Raw genomic sequence first — 23418 nt, 5'->3', positions numbered from 1 at the left:
TATAAATATAAAATATAAATATTTAACTTAAAGTTAGCAAAGAAAAGCCTAAAATGAGCTCTCAGAGGAAGGTCAGAAACTATTACAAAATACATCAGTAGTTTTCAGAAATAAAGTAGATATTTGCTCATCACTTCTCAGCAATTCAAAAACTAAAATAGAAGGAAAAGGGTTAGGAGCTGGTATGACTACCATGCATTTAAATTAACCAAGAGTTGACTTAAATTACAGTGCTTACACCCTGGCTTCCGGCCTGGCTTCATTACTGCATTATACACTGGCATCTCTAAACACTTGTTTCTGAACCTTTTGAAGACAAAAATAATGAATTCCCATGTTCCTTGGGACCCTGCTATTGTAACCAAATCTTTTCCCTTTCATAGCCACCTGAATAGAACCCACATGGGTACAGTTTTTCTCACCTCCCCCCAGGGAAAGAACAGTTTAGACATCTTGCCTTATTATCTCTGTAGATAAAATGAATGAGCTTTCTGGCACTCACCCTATCTAGAATATATAGAACACTGAATCCCACTGCTGCAACTGACTACTGTTCAGACAAAGTGACTTGCTCTGTGTAACAAGGCAGAACCATGAGCTACTGCTTTGTCCTCCAATTAAATTGAAGGCAATTTCAAACACTGAATCTGATATACATAGCTTGCAATCTGTATAAGAAATCTTTGAGGGAGATATTCTTCATGCCATGTTTGATGGAGTAGCAAAACAATGATGGCTCTTCTTCTCTACCCCAGCAGCCCCCTCCGAAGGTGGTGCCCTCCCAACCAACTTCACTCAGCCTAGGACACAGCTTAGTAAGATATCTAGGGGACCCAAACCCTTCCTTGAGTTCCTATGAAGAATATTCAATAACAACAATATGTGAGGAAAATGGTCACTGGTATAACAAACTCCAACACCCAGTGACATAATGCTGCTGTCACAGAAGTGGCTTATGTTAAATTCAAAATGAGTTTCTCTCAAGATAGGTGGCCTTCCTCAAAAAAACCCACTCAGAAGCCCAGCTCATTCCGTCTTGTGGATCTATCCCTCTCAATGCATGACTTCCAATGTCACTCCACTTGTCTGTCTCAAGCTAGAAGGGGAAAAAGCCTGAAGGGTCACATATGGAAGCTTTCATGGATCAGACCTAGAAGCGGCCCACATCGATCCCACCTACATCCCACTGCCCAAAGCTCAGTCACATTCCAAGCCTCCCTCTATGTTTAAGAGAGTCTAGGAAGCACAGTGTAGCTATGTGCTCAGGAAGCAAGGAAACAGAATTAGACCCCTCAGTCTCCACTATAGTTGATCACTCTGACATGAATCATTAGCAGTATCAAGGAAGGGGAGTGTTAAGAAACCAGTGAGTTTAACACAGAGCTCCAAGTGGCCTAGAAATTGGGTTGGAATAGACTAATAATAGGCTTGTACAACCTCATCAGGATTTGAAGGACCTGACAAATCCACAGTCCTCCTGAGAGTTTCTTAATGGACAGGTTGTTATGCTTTGTACCACTTGGACTGCCTCCCTAGGCACAGCTGCTTTAACCAGAGATGGCTACTTAACCCAAAAATGATCTCTCTCTATAGGCCTACAAAAGCAAGGCCTATGAAGTGGCTTACTGTAAGAGCTCTGCTCAACAAAAGTAATCTCCACTCAGTATTGACAAACAGCAAAAGCAAATTTTTCTCTCTCCTTCATAGGAAGACAAACAGAGAGGGACACAGATGACAGAGAGATGGAAGAGGAAAAACATATAGGAAGCAATAAGCAGAATCAGAAGGAATCAAAAGCCATAAGCTAATAGAAGCAAAGGAACAGGAGACATACCGTGGAGGTTAAATTAGCAGCAAAGAGTAAGAAGAATCTAGAAGAGAAGGCACGGAAGCATATGAATAAACAAAGGGGAAAGGTGGTGGGGAGGGATAAATTAGGAGTTTGGGATTAACATATACACACTACTTATATAAAGTAGATCACCAACAAGGATCTACAGGGAACTCTACTCAATATTCTGTAATAACTTATAAGGGAAAAGAATCTGAAAAAGAATAGATGTATGTATAGGTATAACTGAATCAGTTTGCTGAAACTAATACTACATTGTGAATCAATTACTGTTGTTCAGTCGCTAAGTTGTGTCTCACTCTTTTCAGCCCCATGAACTGCAGCACACCAGGCTTCCCTGTCCTTCACTATCTCCCAGAGATTGCTCAAATTCATGCCCATTGAGTTGGTGATGCCATCCAACCATCTCATCCTCTGTCATCCCCTTCTCCTCCTATCCTCAATCTCTGCCAGCATCAGGGTCTTTTCTAATCAGTCAGCTCTTTGCATCACGTGACCGAAGTATTGGAGCTTCAGCTTCAGCATCAGTCCTTCCAATGATACATATCAAATCAACTATATTTCAGTATAAAATAAAAAAAATTTAAAAAGAGGCATATGAGTAAAATCCCCAGCATGTTGGACTACTAGAGTTGAAGTGGACTGCCAAAACACTGGAGCCCTATGGTCCCTTTGCAACAAATGTCATTCCAGTGGGCTAAGAGGACTGATTACCACTGCAGTTTTTTACTTATTCCTTATGAATTTAAGAAATAATTACTTCTTATACCATTCATTTCCAAGTATATCCTTACAATACACTTGGATTAACTGAGAAAGCATAAGGATTATTTGGTCCCATGCAGCCTGAAAGAGTGTAAGCAACAGAATGATAAGAGGGAGCCAGATTTCCAAATATGCCTGTAGCTATCTGAGTACATGGTAATTAATGCTTCTTGGGTTTGTGTTCCCTCTAACTTTCAAAGCTAATGAAGATACTGCCAGGAACTGTTCTTTGTTATGTATTAAGTCTTCCACACTTAATAACGCAGACAGTTTTCAAATGAATCCAAAATATTATTTCCTATGCTAAGGAGAACACATTGAGGCTGAAGCTGTCCAAACTTGGAAACCACAGAGGGTACACACCCAGAGGTCACAGGAATTATATGCCCAGAGGCCCCAGGTAGTACACTCCCTGTTCAGTTCAGTTCAGTCACTCAGTCGTGTCCGACTCTTTGCGAACCCATGAATCGCAGCATGCCAGGCCTCCCTGTCCATCACCAACTACCGGAGTTCACTCAAACTCACGTCCATCGGGTCGGTGATGCCATCCAGCCATCTCATCCTCTGTTGTCCCCTTTTCCTCCTGCCCCTAATCCCTCCCAGCATCAAAGTCTTTTCCAATGAGTCAACTCTTCGCATGAGATGGCCAAAGTATTGGAGTTTCAGCTTTAGCATCATTCCTTCCAAAGAACACCCAGGGCTGATCTCCCTTAGAATGGACTGATTGGATCTCCTTGCTGTCCAAGGGACTCTCAAGAGTCTTCTCCAGCACCACAGTTCAAAAGCATCAATTCTTCAGCACTCAGCTTTCTTCACAGTCCAACTCTCACATCCATACATGACCACTGGAAAAACCATAGCCTTGACTAGACGGACCTTTGTTGGCAAAGTAATGTTTCTGCTTTTTAATATGCTATCTAGGTTGGTCATAACTTTTCTTCCAAGGACTAAGCATCTTTTAATTTCATGGCTGCAGTCACCATCTGCAGTGATTTTGGAGCCCCCCCAAATAAAGTCTGACACTGTTTCCACTGTTTCCCCATCTATTTCCCATGAAGTGATGGGACTGGATGCCATGATCTTCTTTTTCTGAATGTTGAGCTTTAAGCCAACTTTTTCAGTCTCCTCTTTCACTTTCATCAAGAGGCTTTTTAGTTCCTCTTCACTTTCTGCCATAAGGGTGGTGTCATCTGCATATCTGAGATGATTGATATTTCTCCCGGCAATCTTGATTCCAGCTTGTGCTTCTTCCAGACCACCATTTCTCATGATGTACTCTGCATAGAAGTTAAAGAAGCACAGTGACAGTGTACAGCCTTGACATACTCCTTTTCCTATTTGGAACCAGTCTGTTGTTCCATGTCCAGTTCTAACTGTTGTTTCCTGACCTGCATATAGGTTTCTCAAGAGGCAGGTCAGGTGGTCTGGTATTCCCATCTCTTTCAGAATTTTCCACAGTTTATTGTGATTCACACAGTCAAAGGCTTTGGCGTAGTCAATAAAGCACTCCCTGAGACCACCAGTAATCTGAGAGCCTCTGGCTCCCAGTTTTTGTAGACATACAGCAAACTGTGCGCCTGATCTAGATAACACAATAAGTACGACAGATACCTACCAGCCAGAATCAAGTGAAGTTGATCACCAAAGATATAAAATACAAAAAGGGTCTCCTAAAAACAGGCAATTAAGTACTCTGAACAGGACAGCCTGAACCCGAGTGTTATTTTTCTGTTAGTGCCATCGTATTACTAAACTTTCATCTATAAATACACATAAAAATAAATAGCTTCAGGAAGTAGAATTTGGGATAGTTTTTAAAACTTTCTTTAACTGATTTTTAAAACTGATTCTTTAATCATAGTTTATTAAAAGGGCTATTACAAACAAACCAATTTTTTACAAATCAACTTGAAAGTGAGATGGTAAAATAACAAGATATAAATCACCCTTTAAAACTATTTATTTTTATGTGTGATGGTGAAATATTTCAGAGAAAAGTAAAGAAAAAAGGATTACATGGAATTCCCTGGAGGTCCGGTGGTTAGGACTCTGGGGTCTCACTGCCAAAGGGCCAGGGTTCAATCCATGGTCATGGAATTAAGATCCCACAAGCTTTGCAATATGGCCAAAAAATATATATATATATATAAATTTCATATATCCAATACCAAGATTAAATGGAAGTTAACATTTTGCCACATTTGTTCCCTAACAATAAAACATTGCAGAAACAGCTAAAGTTCTGCTCATCATTCCTGTCCCTCCATCTTCAGATGCAACCACTACTCTGAGGATACTGTTTATCACGCTCATGAACGTTGTCTTCATAAACAATAGACTATCACCTTGTATACTTAAAATTTATATTATGTGGTTTTCACTGTTGTAGCCATGCGTTCCAGGAAACAAACTCATTCAGAAGGACAATGCAGATAGTGGAGTGCAGTTTATTACATCAGCAGGCCCAAGGCAGTCTCTCCTCTTAGCCAAGGACCCCGACCAGTTTTTGTGAAAACCTTATATACCCTAAGTGTACGTGCTCAAACCCACCTCCTCAAATTCCCTGAAACTAGTCTGAACAAAGAAAAAGAAAGATACAATCAAAGTTAACCCGTGATTCGTATGCCTTAAGCCTAGGTAGTTAACAGTGGACAATTATCAATAGGCCTGTGGTCATACCCCAGTAAGCATAATAGAATTTATGATTCTATTCGGTTACACAGATAATTAGGATATTGTTTTAGGCACAGGAGAGTCTAGGTACGAGCCCTGAGGCTCTTCCATCTGGGGGTCTGGTTTTCCAGTTAGTATATCGTTCCCATAGATACTGGGCATATAGATCAAAGTCCACAGTCTGGCCCAAGATGGAGTCCTGCTTTCAAGATGGAGCCTGTTCTGTCTCTTTCCTTCTTCATCATAATTTTCACTTTCTTTTGTAATATTTTAAACTTAACATTTTTCAAATTTATCCAAGTTACTCATGTAGTTTTATTTCATCATTCATTTTATTCATGCATGTGAATTATCACTGTATGAATAAAATTATAAAAATTCACTCCCTTATCAACAGGTCTGTGGGTCTAACAACCCCATTCCTCTTTTTATAATATACTTTTCCAAGCCACAAATGCAGATCCATTTACCTATGCAGTTTTTCAAAAGCTCTTTGAGTGACCCCAAGCTTTCTCTGACAATAATTGCTTACGGAAACTGTCCATGCAATTCCTCTATATTCCCCACACTTTTACAACCTGATAAAGATGAACTGTGAAATGCTGTATTAACTTCTCTTCAAAAATAGTATTAAAAGTGAAGAAGTAATATTTATGGCACCTCCAATCCTCTTAAGAGTTATTTCTAAATCATTACCAAAATGTTCTTATCATATACTTCTTATTGAATTTTAGACAAGATCTAATACACTCAAGGTTCTTGCCAATTGCTTAAGAAACTTAAGTCTCCTTATCAGTGAAATAGATGAATACTGGGTGTTGTGAGCCCCAGAGACTCATGCTAAGTTGAGATAATAGCAGTGAAAAAGAGATTCTCTGCATTAGTAAAAGGCTACCTGGGGTTGCTGGACTGCATAAAATTTGCATTATTCAAACAGCCAAAAGGTGGGAACAACCCAAATGTCCATGGACAGAGAGCTGAATAAACAAAGTGTGTTATATACACACAGTGGAATATTATTCAGTCTTAAGGGATGGAATTCTGATACGAGTTACAACAAGGAAGAACCTTGAAGACATTATGCTAAGTCAAATAAACCAGACACAGTGAGGTACCTAGTATAGTCAAACTCATAGAGACACAAAGTAGAATGGTAGCTGCCAGGAGCTAAGGAGAAAGGAGAATGGGGAGGTGCTGTTTAAAAGGTATGGAGTTTCAGTTTGGGAAAATAAAAAAGCCCTGAAGATGGATGGAAATAATGTAAATACTCAACACCACTAAACTATACAGCTGAAAGAGCTTTCCTAGTGGCTCAGACAGTAAAGAATCTGCCTACAATGAGGGAGACCTGAGTTCGATCCCTGGGTCGGGAAGATCCCCTGGAGAAGGTAATGGCAACCCACTCCCTACTCCAGTATTCTTGCCTAGAGAATTCCATAGACAGAGGAGCCTGATGGGCTACAGTCCATGGGGTCACAACAAGTCAGACATGACTGAGCGACTTAACACACAGCCACACACACTTAAAAATGGTTAAAATGGTAAATTTTGTTATGTATATTTATCAAAATAAAAAATACACACACATATATACACATCAGTACTTGCATGGACTATCTCTGGAAGTATTAGAGAAAATTATAATGAATCTGGCCTTTAGGAAGAGGAACCAGAGAGCCAAGTGAAAGTCTACCCATCACTATATATTCTTTGTACCTTTAGAATTTTACCTTATATATTATCTAGTCAAAAATTTAATTTTCAGTCATGCTTTTGATTGAAATCTGAACACAGAGCAGGAAAATGTATGCAAGTCAAAATGTATAATGGTCTATGCTTATATGAGGCAAAATACTATTAAAAACCTGCCATGACGTTTTTCAAGATGCAACCTTCAAAAACTATTTTACGAGGAAAATGGAAAATAAAACAAACTGCTTCAGAACTGAAAAGATCAAAACAGAACACACAGCTTTAAGTAAAATGTTCTTAGGAAAATACAATATAACATTGCTAATCCAGATTAAATAGATGAAAAACAAATCTAAATTATTTACTTTAAGAATATAGAGTAGAATAATAATACGAGCTAATATTGTTCTATTGTTCTAAGCTTTAAATCCCAAATTAATTTGTTCTAAGTTAATATTGTTCTAAGAGCTTTAGAAATGTCCACTGACAACAGTGGTTCTCAAAGTTTTTGGTCTCAGAACCCCTTTTACAATCTTAAGACTTATTCAGACCCACAAAGAGCTTCTGTTTATGTGACTTATATTTAATATTAAAAATTAAACCTCAAAGTTTAAAAATGTTTATTATTCATCCCGCTCAGTTCAGTTACTCAGTCACATTCAATTCTTTGCGACCCCATGGACTACAGCACATCAGGCTTCCCTATCTGTCACCATCTCCCTGAACTTGCTCAAACTCATGTCCATCAAGTCCAAACTAATGTCCATCGAGTCAGTGATGCCATCCAACCATCTCATCCTCTGTCATCCCCTTTTCCTCCTGCCTGCCATCTTTCCCAGCATCAGGGTCTTCTCCAATGAGTCAGTTCTTCAAATCAGGTGGCCAAAGTATTAGTTTCAGCTTCAGCATCAGTCCTTCCAATGAATATTCAGGACTGATTTCCTTTAGGATTGACTAGTTTGATCTCCTTGCTGTCAAATTCATAGAAATAACAATAAACTGACTAGTTTGATCTCCTTGCTGTCAAATTCATAGAAATAACAATAAACTCATTATACGTGCTCAGTGGCTTCAGTTGTGTCTGACTCTTTATGACCCCATGGACAGTAGCCCACCAGATTCCTCTGTCCTTGGGATTCCCCCAGCAAGAATACTAAGTGGGTTGCAATTTCCTCCTCCAGAGGATCTTCCCGACCCAGGGACTGAACCCGCTTTTCCTGCATTGCAGGTGGATTCTTCATTGCTGAGACACTGGGGAAGTCCCATATTTGCTTACATAAATATTTCTTGTGTGTGAAAAATAACTATATTTTCCAAAACAAAAAATAAATTTAATTAGAAGAATGGTAGTGTTGTACATGTCTGCTTTAACGTCTGGCTTAACAGAAGACAGCTGGATTCTCCTATCTGGCTCTGCCTTCAATCTGTTGCAATATCACACATGCAGCTTTTGAAAAAACTCCAATATACACTTGTGAAAAATGAGAATGAAAATAGAAAATACTGTCTCCGATTTATTACAAGAATAGCTTTGATTTCACAGACTCCTGAAAGAATCCTAGGGATACACAGGATTCTCCAAACCATTTTGAGACCTACTAACTTACATCAGTCCTATGTGGCAAATGTAAAAACTGAGGCACAGAAAGAGTAAATAAGTTACTCTTATTTAAATAAGAATAAATAAGTTACTCTTCCATCCCTGGGTTGGGAAGATCCCCTGGAGAAGGAAATGGCAACCCACTCCAGCATTCTTGCCTGGAAAATCCTAACGGAGGAGCCTTTTGGCTACAGTCCATGGGGTCGCAAAGAGTTGGACACGACTGAGCAACTTCACTTTCACTTTCAAATAAGTTAGAGTGAGTAAATAAGTAAATAAGTTAGAGTGTCAAAGCTAGGAATGAACTCAGAAAGTCGGATTCCAGTCCCCAGGTTGTCCCTCAGAGCCAGGAGGAAAGCAGCTCATTTAATAATGTTTTACACAATGATGAAAAAAAACAAAAACAAAACAAAACCCACTGGCTGCCTGGCAGTCACAGTACCACACCTCCACTCCACCTAAAGTAATAAAATTTCAAATTAAAGTTTTCAATTCATGCAAAGCCGAGGTAAGGGGTGCTGGTCTGCCCTTCAAGAGAAACAGCATCACTGAAGGATCAAGCACACGAGGGGGCAGAAACAGTCAAAAGCCCAGTAAGTCTCTTAAGGAACAACTCTCCCTTCCAAACCAAGCTATTTCTGTTTCTGTTTCTGGAACTCTTACCCCATTCAGACACCTCTTTACTCAATCTACCCAGAATACTGCCTTCAACTCTTTTTTTTTTTTTTTAATGTTTAAAGTCTTTATTGAATTGGTTACAATATTGCTTCTGTTTTTATGTTTTGGTTTTTGGGCTGCGAGGCAGATGGGATTTTAACTCCCCAACCATGAACTGAACCGCACTGGAAGGCGAAGTCTTAACCACGGGACCACCAGGGAAGTCCCCTGCCTTCAATTCTTAATGAAAATGCTCAAAAAGAAGAGTAATGAAGAGACTAGTTCTATCAGATAGTAAAGCATACTGTATAAATTGAGAGCAATTAATGTAGGGTTGTCCTAGTATAGCTTCCCTGGTGGTTCAGATGGTGAAGAATCTGCCTGCAATGCAGGAGACCGGGGTTCACTCCCTAGGTTGGAAGAGCCCCTGGAGAAGGGAATGGCAACCCACTCCGGAGTTCCATGGACAGAGGAGCCTGGTGGGCTACAGTCCATGGGGTAGCAGAGTTGGATGCGACTGAGCGACTAACACTTTCACTTTCACTACTTGTCCTAGTGTATGATCATGAGGTAAGGCAATAGGTCAGAATACGTAGCCCAAATCAGACGCAATTATAGAAAATGTAGTATATTATAAAATGAATCTAATAATTCAAGAGATAAATAAATGGAATGGTTTAGTAATTTGGAAAAGGAGAGTCTATTTAGACCTTCACTTTTAACCATAAGCCAAAATAAATTCAAGCAAGATTAACTGTTTTTACAGATAGAAGAGCCTGCTAAAGCTAGGAAAAGCAGGACCAGACTTTACTTCAGCACTACGTCCCCTGAGCCTCTTCCAGGGCTGAGGCACAGCTGCCCCAAACAGAAGAAACTAATCTGAGCTTCGACTGTGTCGTTATCCTGTTATTCCATCTTTGGCAAGTCACTTTGCTTCCTGGCTGATTTATAAAAAGCAGATAGTAATGATACTGGCAGCATGAGAATGCTCACTGTAAACTTTAAAGTGCTATACAAATTAGCAGAAGGAATAAAAACTAGAAACTGCATCATTCCATGTTGCTACCACTTGGATATTTCAGTGCTAAAAACTATGTCAATTTTCCTGGTAACTTTCTTTCTTTTATAAAGTAGACAATTTAAGTAAGAAGATACACTTTCCCGCTGGGTCTCAGGACAATTATTTTAATTCTGAGTGGGAAGAAAGATGCATCCCATAAGCATGTTTGTGTGTGTGTGTGTGTGTGTGCGCTCAGTTGTGTCCAACTCTTTGTGACCCCATGGATTGTAACCTGCCAGGCTCCTCTGTCCATGGGATTTCCCAGGCAAGAATTCTGGAGTGTGTTGCTATTTCCTTTTCCAGGGGATCTTCCCAACCCAGGGACAGAACCCAAGTCTCTTGCATCTCCTGCATGGGTACGCTGGCTCTTTACTAGCTGAGCCACCAGGGAAGCCCATGAGCGTGTTTGCATGCATGCTCTGTCGCTTTAGTTGTGTCTGACTCTCTGTGACCCCATGGACTGTGGCTCACCAGGCTCCTCTGTCCAAGGGACTCTCCAGGCAAGAATACTGGAGTGGGCTGTCATGCCCTCCTCATAAGCATGTTTATGTCCCCTGAATTGGCCCTTTCACCAAAAAATGGCAGGCATCACTGCTCTAAGGGATTTGGGAGATTTTCTCTTTACTGCTACTTTTTGGAAGCCTCCCCTCAAAGCAGGAGACTATCCTGTAAAGTCCGTGAAGGGTGGGGTGGAGGGGAGGAGGGTGGAGGCGGGTGTCTTGGAACCAATACCCTGTGGATACTGAGGGATGACTGTAGTTACAATCGGTCATACTCATATTGTTCATCCAGTCTAGCTCAAATTTAAAGCATTTAGTCCTCTGACCAGTCTAGAAGTGATGGGGCTGGTTTATAAGCATCAAATGGTTCTCACCAAAAGCATTTGCAAATCATTTCCCACTGTTTTGTTGGCCTCCATACGGAGTTCTAACTCTTGAGATTGTGATCCCATCAAATATTTCTTAATCAGTTTGGCTTCCTGGAAGGATGATTTCATTATCTTTCTTTGATGTACATGTGTGGCACAGATTCTACAACATGCATAATCTCCTCTATCTTTTGCCTCTTTTTTTCAAACTATTCTTTGTCTCCTGTCCTCTATTCTATATCTACCAGTGTTCGTGTTTTTTTTCTCATCTTTTTATGTTCTTTTGTTTTGGTTCTTTTTGTTATTTTACTTGAGGAGTGTATCGTTTGAGAATTATTAATCCTTCTCTGTAATATCCCATTTATGCTTGATAATACATATCTATGGTTTTTGGTTTGGTTTGGTTTTTTGCCACACTGCGCTGTTTGTGGGATTTCAATTCCCCGTCCAGGAAATGAACCCAGACCGTGGGAGTGAAAGTTCAGAATTCTAACCACTAGGCCACCAGTGAATGCCACATATCTCTGTATTCTAAAAGTAAATACATTCTTTGTATTCTAAAAGTAAACAAATATTTACTGAGTGCCAACTGTGTGTCCAGCACTAAAGCTACAGTATACAAGTTTATCTCATTCACAGAATTTAGTCTACAGATTAGAATAGGCAATGTGGACATATAGTCTTTCCACTAGATTATGAAGACTAAGAAACAGTACTGATACAAAACAGCAGCTAGAAAAGACTTTTTGGTGAGCACAGAAACATAAATACTTTAGCCTAATAAATTCAAAGAATGTAGAAAGAGAAATGAACCATCTTCTATTTCACTAGTTGTATCAGCAATTTACAATTAGAAGGAAACATCTCCAAACCTCACATCCACTGTATTATTTGACTCATGGTCAAACACTTCAAAAGCTTCTTTGATTTTTTTGTGAAATTCTGCTACAGCTATCTCTGCAAAAGAAAAAGTAAATAAAATTATTTTACTCTAATTTTAAATTCGAAACAAAAAAATTCAACAACTAGAAATTACTAATAAGGAAGAACATGCAGAACACTTCCCTAGTATTCTTTTTCGGCTGGGAGGGGAGTTATGTAGGGGAACACCTTTTTTCTTAGGAGAGGCATGCTGAAGTCTTTAAGAGTGAAATGATACAATATCTGCAATTTACTTCCCCCCTCCCCTTCCCAATATTCTTTTTGTTTGTTTGTTTCTTTAATTCCTAGATTTATTTTTAAATGTATTTCTTTAATTACTTTATTTATTTGCCTGCATTTGGGCTTAGTTGTGGCATATGAACTACCATTCATTCTACTATTTCACTCAGATGCTCTGTTTTTCCAGGTTGCAACATAACCTTCAATTGTGAAAACTATCAAAGGGATGTAACAATTTATTGATATTTATTAATTATTAATTTATTATAATAACATGGTGGCAAACTTCTAGTTTGATAAGCAAATAAATGTTAGCTCATTATTTAAATGTACAGTTCCTTGCTTACAGGTAAATCTGAATAGTGATCCTTAATGCTTGTTTATCACCTCTGTTTTCTGTTTTGAATTGTCTGTTCAGGTTCTCTGCTCATCCCTACTGGGATCTTCCATTTTTTTCTTAACAATTTGTAATGAGCTCTTTAAATAATAAAGACTTACTGAAATTCTTACTTAATTCTTACTGAAAGAATTACTGAAAACAATTTAAAGAATTACTGAAAACAATTTTCCAGGTCAGTTGTTTGCATTTGTTTTCCTAAAATGAAAACAGTTCCATCTCCCTTATGAATATCAAAATCACACATGATTACTGAAGACAAAAAAAAAAAAAAGAAGAAGTTGAGACCAAGTAAAAATTACTTCAAATCCTAACATGTAGAGTTAACTACTCTTACTGTTGCCCTCTAATCTAATGTTTCACTCAACAGTAAATTGTGAGCATCTTTTCATTCTCAAAAAAGTGTTTATTATATTATCATTTTTAGTGGCTGATAATCCATTATAGAACTTTATCATAGTTTATTAAGCCAGCTCCCTAACTGTAGACATTTAGGTAGTTTCTAAATGTTTTTGTTGTTTAATATATTCATTCTTGAGTGAACCATTCTGCCCAATTCATCTTTGTGCATTTGTCTTATTATCTCACTGAAATACGGTAAGTTGAATGCAGCTGAATTTGTGCTAGTTAGTGGGAACGTTCTTACTAGTTCTCATAGTAACTTGGGAAAAATCTCACTGGTTATAATACTGTCATTTCACAAAGCTGATATTTGCTTTTTAAATTTAAGATTACCTTTTAAAAGGATGTTATTTTTTATTTTTATTTTAGTCACACCTGTTGAGATTTCTTATCCTTTAAAGTTGAGAAACATAGCCTTTGAAAGGACCACCAAAAGAGGGAGAAAATTATCTTTTTTCTACAGGTTTGGAAAATTCAATTCTATTTTCTTCAATTTAAAAATACACTTTTTAATCCATCTGAAAGTTATTTTGGCATGATTCAAAGTGAAAGATTAATTTCTAATCTGATTTTAATAATTTTTAATTTACTAAGCACTTGAATTCTTTCCTCCTACTTTACAATGTGTTATAGTCCTTTATGTGATGGAGACTACTTCCATTGTCTATTCTACTGATTCCATTCTTTATTGTATTTCTACTGTTATGTCATTACCATCCCATTTCACTTATTAATATTATCACTGTTGCTGGTCTTCTTCTTAGGAATATTCATCAATATACTCACCAGTGTAAGTCTTCCAAATGAAATTTACAAATTCAAATAAAATTTAGAAATTCCAAATAAAACACCATTGGCATTGCTACTGCAATGAAGCTATACACTGAGAAAGAATGAACATTTTATTTTTTATTTTTTTTTTTTTTTTTAAGAATGAACATTTTAAAATAGTTTTCACATCTAAGAGATCTATATTAGCTATATAGCCCTTTTTATATCTCTAAATTGAAGGTTATACATTATGGCTTTCCTCATACAAGCCACACACAAATTCTTCAAGAAGATTATGCCTCAGTATTTTATGAATTTTGTGGATATTGTGAAGGAATATTTTTGGAAACCTTGAAATTTCTAGAAGTAGAGGTAAATATTAATTTTTTAAAAATTTGCTATTGATCTTATATCCATCTATTTCCCCAAACTTTTTATAATCCCTTTTCAATTGATCACTTTGTATTTTCTGATGATCCATTTGGTCTCTTCTTTCCAAAATGCATACTTTCTTATTTCTCCTTCATGATTTAGGACACTGGCCAGAACTACCAAAACAAGTTGAGTTCATAAAATGATAATGATAATCTTTGCTCTTTAAAAACATTATTATTTGATAGATTAGAATACTAGTCCTTTACCAGTAAATGCAATGCTGACTTGTGTTCTGAAATAGGTATTACTAACAAGTCTAAAGCATTATTCTTCCATTCCTATGCCCAATTTTATATTAACAACAATTCCTAACTTTTAACAACCTCTAATTAATACTGATGTGAAGAACTCACTCATTGGAAAAGACTCTGATGCTGGGAAAGACTGAAGGCAGGAAGAGAAGGGGACAACAGGGGATGAGATGGTTGGATGGCATCACCGACTCGTTGGACATGGGTTTGAGCAAGTTCCAGGAGTTGGTGATGGACAGGGAAGCCTGGCGTGCTGCAGTCCATGGGGTTGCAGAGTCGGACACGACTGGGCAACTGAACTGAACTGAACTGAAGTTTTCTAAAATGGGTTCTGTTTCATACTCATTCCTCAACGTGTTTCTCAGAAAAAGGCTTCAATGATCAAAAATGCCTGAGAAAGGCATTTAAAGGGTGTGTTTTTGACAAAAACAGACTCACAATATTATGTTCTCCTCTTGGGGATTTATCGTGCATATTAGCATATTAAAGTCTTTGAGATTTCTAACGAAATTAATGCAGCATTTTCTAAATTTACTTGATCATGAAATCTTTTTCCAATTGTCAGGAATAAATAACGCTTTAATCGACATTTGGAACTTGAACTCGACACAGGTATGATGTGAAAGGATTACAAGAGCTTTGGAAAACACTGATCCTCTCATCTCTCAGTGTGGCCAGATCAAAGTTAGATCTGGCAAAGTTAGGCAGCTGAAAGAATCTATTCCAGGGATTCCTAGCAGGAGGCTCAAAGCAGAACAGGCTCTGATGGCAAGCCCCTTGGTCTACACAGGTAGCAAGCACAACAAATACCAAGCACCCAGTGCTCCATGCTTGCCATGAAAGTGATCTACCTCACACACTCCTATTTCAGAAAACAGAAATCAAATGCACCACTGCTCACCATGGACAAATGGACAAAGATCCCACAGAGCTAGTAGAGTAGTTCGTTTCCACATGCCCAAGGAACATAATGTTGGGACTGAGGGAGCTTGTGGCTCTAAGAAACACCCATAATCCTTATCTTCATATACACTAGCTAATTCTACCGTTCCACTGATGATACTACCTTTCAGTAGCAGCCAAGCTTGCTGCCTGGCTCTAACAACACATAACATGTTATATAAATTAAATTTACACCATAATTTTTAAATAATGATATGAGAAAGTTCAACTAGATTAAAAAAACATTTGCAGGGACTTCCCTGGTGGTCAGCTGTTAAGACTCTGAGCTCCCAATGCAGGGGGCTGGTGTAGGGAACTAGATTCCACATGCTGCAACTAAGACCAGGAGTAGCCAAATAAATAAATAAAAATAAATATTTTTTTAGAAAACATTTGTGTTACATCACAAAATTTTCAATTATATTTTTCAATTAAAGGGTATGTGTTTGACAAAAACAGACTCAGAGATACAGAGAGCAAACTACTAACTAGTGGTTATCAGTGGGGAAAGGAGTGAGGGATGAAATAGGAGAATGAGATTGAGAGACACAAACTACTATATATAGAATAAATAAGCACCAGTCAGAATGGCCACCATCAAAAAAATCTACAAACAATAAATGCTGGAAAGGGCGTGGAGAAAAAGGAACCCTTTTATATTGTTGGCGGGAATATAAATTGGTACCGCCACTGTGGAAAACAATACAGGGGTTTCCTAGAAAACTAAAAACAGAGGTACCACATCACCTTTCAGTAGCAGCCAAGCTTGCTGCTTGAAATCTCACCCCTGGGCATATATCCAGAGAAAAATCACAATTTGAACAGATACGTGCACCCCAACGTTCATGGCAGAACCTTTTACAATAGCCAAGGCATGGAAACAATCCAAGTGCCCATCAACAGACAATTGGTTTAAGGAGATGTGATATATATATACGCAATGAAATATTGCTCAGCCATAAAAAAAAAAAATAATGCCATTTGCTGCATGGATGGACCTAGAGATTGTCATATGGAGTGAAGTAAGTCAGACAGAAAAAGACAAATACCATATGATATTGCTTATATGTAGAATCTAAAAAAAGGGTACAGGGCTTCCCTGGGGGTCTAGTGGTTAAGAACACACCTGCCAATTCAGGGAACATGGGTTCAATCCCTAATCCAGGAAGATCTCACAGGCTGTGGAGCAACTAAGCCCATGTGCCACAACTACTGAACCCGTGTGTTGCAACTACTGAGGCCCGCATGCCTAGAGCCTGTGGTCCACAACAAGAGAGGCCACCACCATGAGAAGCCGGCACACCTCAACAAGGAGTAGCCCACGCTCGCCACAGCTGGAGAAAGCCTGAGCCCACGTGCAACAATGAGGACCTAGCACAGCCAAAATAAATAAATAATTTTAGAAAATAAAAATAAAAAAATTTAAAGGGTACAAATGAACTTATCTACAAAACAGAAACAGTGTTACAGATGTAGAAAACAAATTTAGGCTTCCCTGTGGCTCAGTGGTAAAGACTCTGCCTGCCAATGCAGGAGACAGGGGTTCGATCCTTGGTCTGGGAAGATCCCACATGCCGCAGAGCAACTAAGACTGTGCACCACAAGCCTGTGCTCTAGAGCCTGGGAACCACAACTACTGAGCCAACATGTACAACTACCAAAGCCCAAGAGCCCCAGAGCCTTTTCTCTACAAGAGAAGCCACCGCAATGATAAGCCTGAGCACTGCAACAAACAGTAGTCCCTGCTGGCCACAGCTAGAGAAGAATCTGAGCAGCAGCAACGACCCAGCACAGCCAAAAATATAGAAATAAAAAATTTCAAAAAGAAAAACTATGGTCACCATCGGGTAAGAGGGGGAAGGACAAGTTGGGAAATTGGGATGGACATATACACAGTGCTATATGTAAAACAGATAACTAACTGTATAGCACAGGAAACTCTACTCAATACTGTGCGATGGCCTATATGGGAAAATGATCTAAAAAAGAGTGCGTAGATGGATAACTGATTCACTTTGCTGTGCAGAAGAAACTAATTTACAGTATTGTAAATTAACTATACACCAATAAAAATTATAAACAAATAAATAGGATATATTATACAGCACAGGGAAATATGTCATTATTTTGTAATAACATTAAATAGAATATAATCTATAAATATTGAATCACTATGTTGTACACCTGAAATGAATATAACATTGTAAATCAACTACAGTTCAATTTAAAAAGGATGAGTTTTTGAAATTAGAATTTCAATTGTTTTAAGTTTTTTAATGGCTGAGAAAAATGCTTTCACATTTTTACATAAACAAAGTTTCTCACTGGTAATAAACTATCAAAAATTGAGGATCTTACACTTTAACATTTAATCAGGAATTGAAAATGTCATCCCTCAGAATCCATGGGGAGAGTGATTCCAGGACCTGCAGATACCAAAATCTGAGGACACTCAAGTCCTTTATATAAAATACCATAATATTTGCATATAACCTACACATATCCTCCCATATAGGCTAAATCATCTTTAGATTATTTATAATATCTAATACAATGTAAATGTTACATAAACAGCTGCTGGCATGGCAAGGTGAAGTTTGAATCTGAAACTGGAAGCTTAGTAAACAACTCTATACCCACCACCTGTATCAAACTATTATTAATGTTTTGCCATTTTTTTCTTCTTTCCTAAATCCCTGTCTTTAATTACAGACATTACAATTATTCATCCCTAAGTACTTCAACATGCATCTCCTAAAAATAAGGACATTCTCCTACATAATCTCAATATAATTATGATATTGTTAAAATTCATAATTCACTAAGAACATATAATATCTATTCAATATGCAAATTTCTAAATTGTACCACAATGTCTTTTTTACAGTTACTTTTTCAACCTACACTCTAACTAAAGTTTATGTCATACATTTGGTTTAAAAATTTTTTGGTCTCTTTTAAACTAAAACAGTCTTTCATTCTCTCCTGGTCTCCTGTCCCCCAGTGAAATTAGCTTGTGGAAGAGACCAGTCTATGCAATGTCTTATAAAATGGCTTACCTTCTGGACTTGTCTGATAGCGTTATTTCACCCTCATGTTAAAAAAACTACTACTCTGTTAAGTTTCATTCTATTTGAACATCAACACCTTTTGATTCTAATTATTAAATACTTTCAAAATCAGTCTCCCTCTTCCATTTCGACTGCCACAGTTTAAGTCTAGACCTTCATTGCTTCTGGCCTGGATTAATGCAGTCACTTCCTGTCTGGATTTATGCAATCATTTCCTGTCTTTTGGCCTTTAGTCTCCTTTCCCTCCATTTCCATTCCATCCTTCAAACCATAGTCCACATTTTGCTAGGATTATCTGTCTAAAACAAAAATTTGTTCATATGACTACCTGGTTTAAAATCTTTTGATGATTCCAAGTTCTTTCAAAAAAATAAAAAAGCATTCAGTCTCCTAAATCACTTCTACAAACTGGCCCTTCCTTATCTCAAAAATGTCATTTCTCAATACTTTTTCATACAGATTCTCCACCTTGGAAATCTTTGTAGTTTTTCAATTATTATGCTTTTTCATTGTTATATGATTGATAGTCCTCTGTATGAAACAGTCCTCTCCTTTTTCTGGATAATTCCTACTTATCATTCGAGACAGTTTAAAAGTAACACACTTTTCTTTCATCTTCTTTTTGAATTAGGTAGCCTCCTGTGTAATCATATAGCACCCATGGATATCTCTATTATAATATTATATCAAACTGTATTGTAATCAGCGGTTAACTAGTCTCCCCTTCCACATTTGTAAACACCTTGAGAACAACTTTGACACTGCCTGGAACATACTAAATTCTCAATAAATGCTTACTAAATAGTTAATAATTATATATGAGACAATCCATGTCCCATTTGGATATGACAACTCACAATTTCCCTTTTTGATGTTTTGTTGGGTATTTTTAACAGAATTATATTTATTTCCTTCATATAATGAAACTGGAGAATGCCTAATTGTTTTTCTATGTCACAGAACAATTTGTGTAGCAAGAGAACTATCTTTTGGGTAAGAAATTGGCAAGGAAAAAATTAAGTTACTATAAAAAAAATGACAGTAAAATATAGTGGTTAACAAATTCAGCAATATATTAAAAGGATTAAATATCAAGACCAAATGGAATTTATTCCAGAGACACAAGACTGTCAATCAGAGTTACATACTACATTCATAGAATGAAGGCAGAAAAGCCACATGATTAGGATAATTGATATAGAAAAAGCATTTGACAAAATTCAACATCCTTTCATGATAATAATATTCTGAAAACTAGGAACAGAAGCAAACTTCCTCAACATGATAAGGGCCTATATGAAAAACCCACGGCTAATATCATTTTCAGGGCTGAAAGACAAAGCTTTTCCTATAAGATCAGGAATAAGATAAAAAAGGCCTCCTTTACCACTTTCCAATATAGTATTGGATGTTCTAGTCAGTTAATCTGGGCAAGAAAGAGAAATAAAAGGCATCCAAGTTGAAAAGAAAGAAGTATAATCATTTCCGTTCATAGATGACAATCTTATTATGTAGAAAACCCTCAGTCTAAGAAAAAAAAGAAACCTGACAGAGCAAATAAATACATTCAGCAAAGTTGCAGGATGCGAAATCAACACACAAAAATCAGCCACATTTCAATATAATAAAAACAAACAATCTGAAAAGGAATTTTTAAAATTCCATTTGTAATATCACTAAAATATCAACCAAACAAAAATACATAAGTTGGATGTCATCAAAATTAAAACTTTTGTGAAATCAAAGGACATTACTAAGACAGTAAAAAAACAACCCACAGAATGGGAGAAAAATTTGCAAAGCATATATCTGATAGGGATTAATATTCAGAATATATAAAGAACTCCTACAACTAAACAACAACAGAAAAACCAACCCAATTTAAAAAGATGAAAAACTTTGAATAGACATTTCTCAAAAGAAGTTATACAAATGGCTAATTAGTACCTCAAAAGATGTTCAACATCACTAGTCATTAGGATATCTGTTATAAAAATAGGAAATAACAAGTCTTGGTAAAGATATGGAAAAATTGAAACAGTTGTACCTTACTGATGGAAATATAAAATGGTACAGCTTTGTGGAAAACAGTATGGAAGTTCTTCAGAAAATTAAAACCTAATTACCATAAAACCCAGCAGTTCCACTTTTGGGAATACACTCAAAATAATTGAAAACAGGGTCTCAGGTATTGCACACCAGTGTTCACAGCAGCATTATTTACAGTAGCCAAAAGGTGGAATCAACCCGAATATCCATTGACAGGTGGATACATAAATGAAAGTGGCGTATATATACAGTGGAATATCATTCAGTCTTAAAAAGGAACAAAACTATGAAACTATGACACATGCTACAACATGGATGAACTCTGAAGATGTTATATGCTAAGTGATATAAGCCAGATACAGAAGGACAAATAATGCATGATTTCAAATATATGAGGGAAGCAGAATAGTCAAACTCATAAAAACAGAAAGTAGAATGGTGGTTTCCAGGAGCTGGGAAGAACTTGTCAGGAGATAAGAGGAATAGGAAGCTAATGTCTAGTGGGTACAAAGTTTTTGTTTGGAATGATTAAAAGTTCTGATAATGGAGAGGGTGATAGCTGCAGAGCACTGTGAATGTTCTTTGTTGTTGTTCACTCAGTTATGTGCGCCTTTTGTGACCCCCTGGACTGCGGCACGCTAGGCTTCTGTGTCCTTCACTATCTCCTGGAGTTTGCTCACACTCAGGTCCAACTGAGTCAATGACGCCATCCAACCATCTCATCCTCTTTTGCCCCCTTCTCCTCATGCCCTCAATCTTTCCCAGCATCAGGGTCTTTTCCAGTGAGTCAGCTCTTTGCATCAGGTGGCCAAAGTATTGCAGCTTCAGCATCAGTCCTTCCAATGAATATTCAGGGTTGATTTCCTTTAGGTTTGATCTCCTTGCTGTCCAAGGGACATCAAGAGTCTCCTCCAGCAGCAATGTCACTGAATTGGGCATTTGTAAAAGGTTGGAATGGTTTTTTAAAAATCCTAAAAATCGAAGTTCAAAAAGAAAGAATCAACCATTCTAATGACACTGTTCTAAAACTGACTGGTAATGGGTGTACATATCTATGAATATATTAAAAACTGAACTGTATATCTTGAAAGAGTGAACTAGATGGTATGTGAATTATATCTCAATAAAGCTGCTATTTAAAAAATGGAAGGGATATTATAATTCTTACACTCACAGGTGGGCTTCCCTGGTGGCTCAGAGGTTAAAGCATCTGCCTCCAATGCGGGAGACCCAGGTTCGATCCCTGGGTCGGGAAGATCCCTTGGAGAAGGAAATGGCAATCCACTCCAGTATTCTTGCCTGGAGAATCCCATGGACGGAGAAGCCTAGTAGGTTACAGTCCATGGGGTCGCAAAGAGTCGGACATGACTGAGCGACTTCACCAACCGACCGACCGACACTCATAGGTAAGATAATTATATAAGTAAACATTCCTCTTATTCTAATGACAAATTTTTTTTAAGTTACTAAAATATTTTCAAAATGCCAATTGATGCAATTTTTAACATGTTTGTGAAGGCAGTCCTTCTCAATCTGAACTCTTATTTCCTCTTCTTGTATCTTGCATTAGCTGTCTTAGTCTATTAGGCTAAGATATTGGGCTGCTGTAACGAAGTATCACAGACCAGGTAGTTTATAAAAAACAGAAACTTATTTTTCACAGTTCTGGAGGCTGAAATTCTGAGACCAGGATGTCAGTATGGTTCAGTGAGGCCTCTCTTTCAGGTTACAGACTTCTCATTGTATTTTCACATAGTGGAAGATGGTAGGGACCTCTGCACGATCTTTTTTATTAGGGCAGTAATCCCATTCATGAGGGCTACATCCTCGTGACCTAATCATTTGCCAAAGATTCTACCTACTAATAACATGACTTTTGGGAGTTAGGATTTCGACATATGGTCTGGTGCTCAAAAATTCAGATCACAGCTCTATTACTAATTAATATCTTGTATCTTCTGAAAGGGTGGGCTAGATAGAACACTCTTGCCTTGTTCCTGATCTTAGTAGGAAAGTCTCAAATTTCTCACCATTAAGTCTGATGTTAACTTTAGGTTTTTGTGGATGCTCTTTCTCAAGTGGAGGAAGTTCCCTCTATTCCTAGTCTACTGCTAAGTTGCCTCAGTCGTGTCTGACTCTGTGCGACCCCATAGATGGCAGCCCACCAGGCTCCCCCGTCCCTGGGATTCTCCAGGCAAGAACACTGGAGTGGGTTGCCATTTCCTTCTCCAATGCATGAAAGTGAAAAGTGAAAGTGAAGTCGCTCTTCGCGACCCCATGGACTGCAGCCTTCCAGGCTCCTCTGCCCATGGGATTTTCCAGGCAAGAGTACTGGAGTGGGGTGCCATTACTAGGAACTAGTAATTTTTCTTTTTTACTCTGTTGATGAGATGAGTTACATTAAATGACTTTTGAATGTTGAAGCAGGCTTGCATACCTTGGATAAATCCTACTTGTTTACAGCGTATAATTGTTTTTATATATTATTGGATATATATGTATTAGAAGCACTTAATATGGATCAGGCAATAATCTAAATTCTTTACGTATTTTAACAAATGTAATCATTAACAAATGTAATCAAGCTGGAATCAAGATTGCTGGGAGAAATATCAACAACTTCAGATTTGCAGATAATACCACTCTAAAGGCAGAAAGTGAAGAGGAACTAAAGAGGCTTTGATGAGGGTGAAAGAGGAGAGTGAAAAGGGTGGCTTAAAACTCAACATTCAAAAAACTAAGATCATGGCATTTGGTCCCATCACAAATAGA

The 23418-nt window shown here is 37.7% G+C and overlaps 1 protein-coding gene across 2 annotated transcripts in view; it reads right to left on the bottom strand.

Moving 5' to 3' along the window:
• The window catches only part of EFCAB2 (EF-hand calcium binding domain 2), a 138033-nt gene that overhangs the window by 80070 nt on the left and 34545 nt on the right, over positions 1 to 23418 (bottom strand). For both annotated transcript variants that reach the window (XR_005725003.1, XM_040263612.1), the window contains exon 2: positions 12040 to 12124. Coding sequence is in view for 1 of the 2 variants with exons in the window: in XM_040263612.1 (XP_040119546.1) it covers positions 12040 to 12124 (85 nt within the window). In the remaining variant the exon portion in view is untranslated. The remainder of the gene's footprint in view (positions 1 to 12039; positions 12125 to 23418) is intronic.

This window comes from Oryx dammah, unplaced genomic scaffold (assembly GCF_014754425.2).
Source record: "Oryx dammah isolate SB20612 unplaced genomic scaffold, SCBI_Odam_1.1 HiC_scaffold_21, whole genome shotgun sequence".
NCBI classification, from domain to species: Eukaryota; Metazoa; Chordata; class Mammalia; order Artiodactyla; family Bovidae; genus Oryx; species Oryx dammah.
Note: the sequence above shows the minus strand (reverse complement) of the source record. Positions and strands in the feature narration are given on the sequence as shown.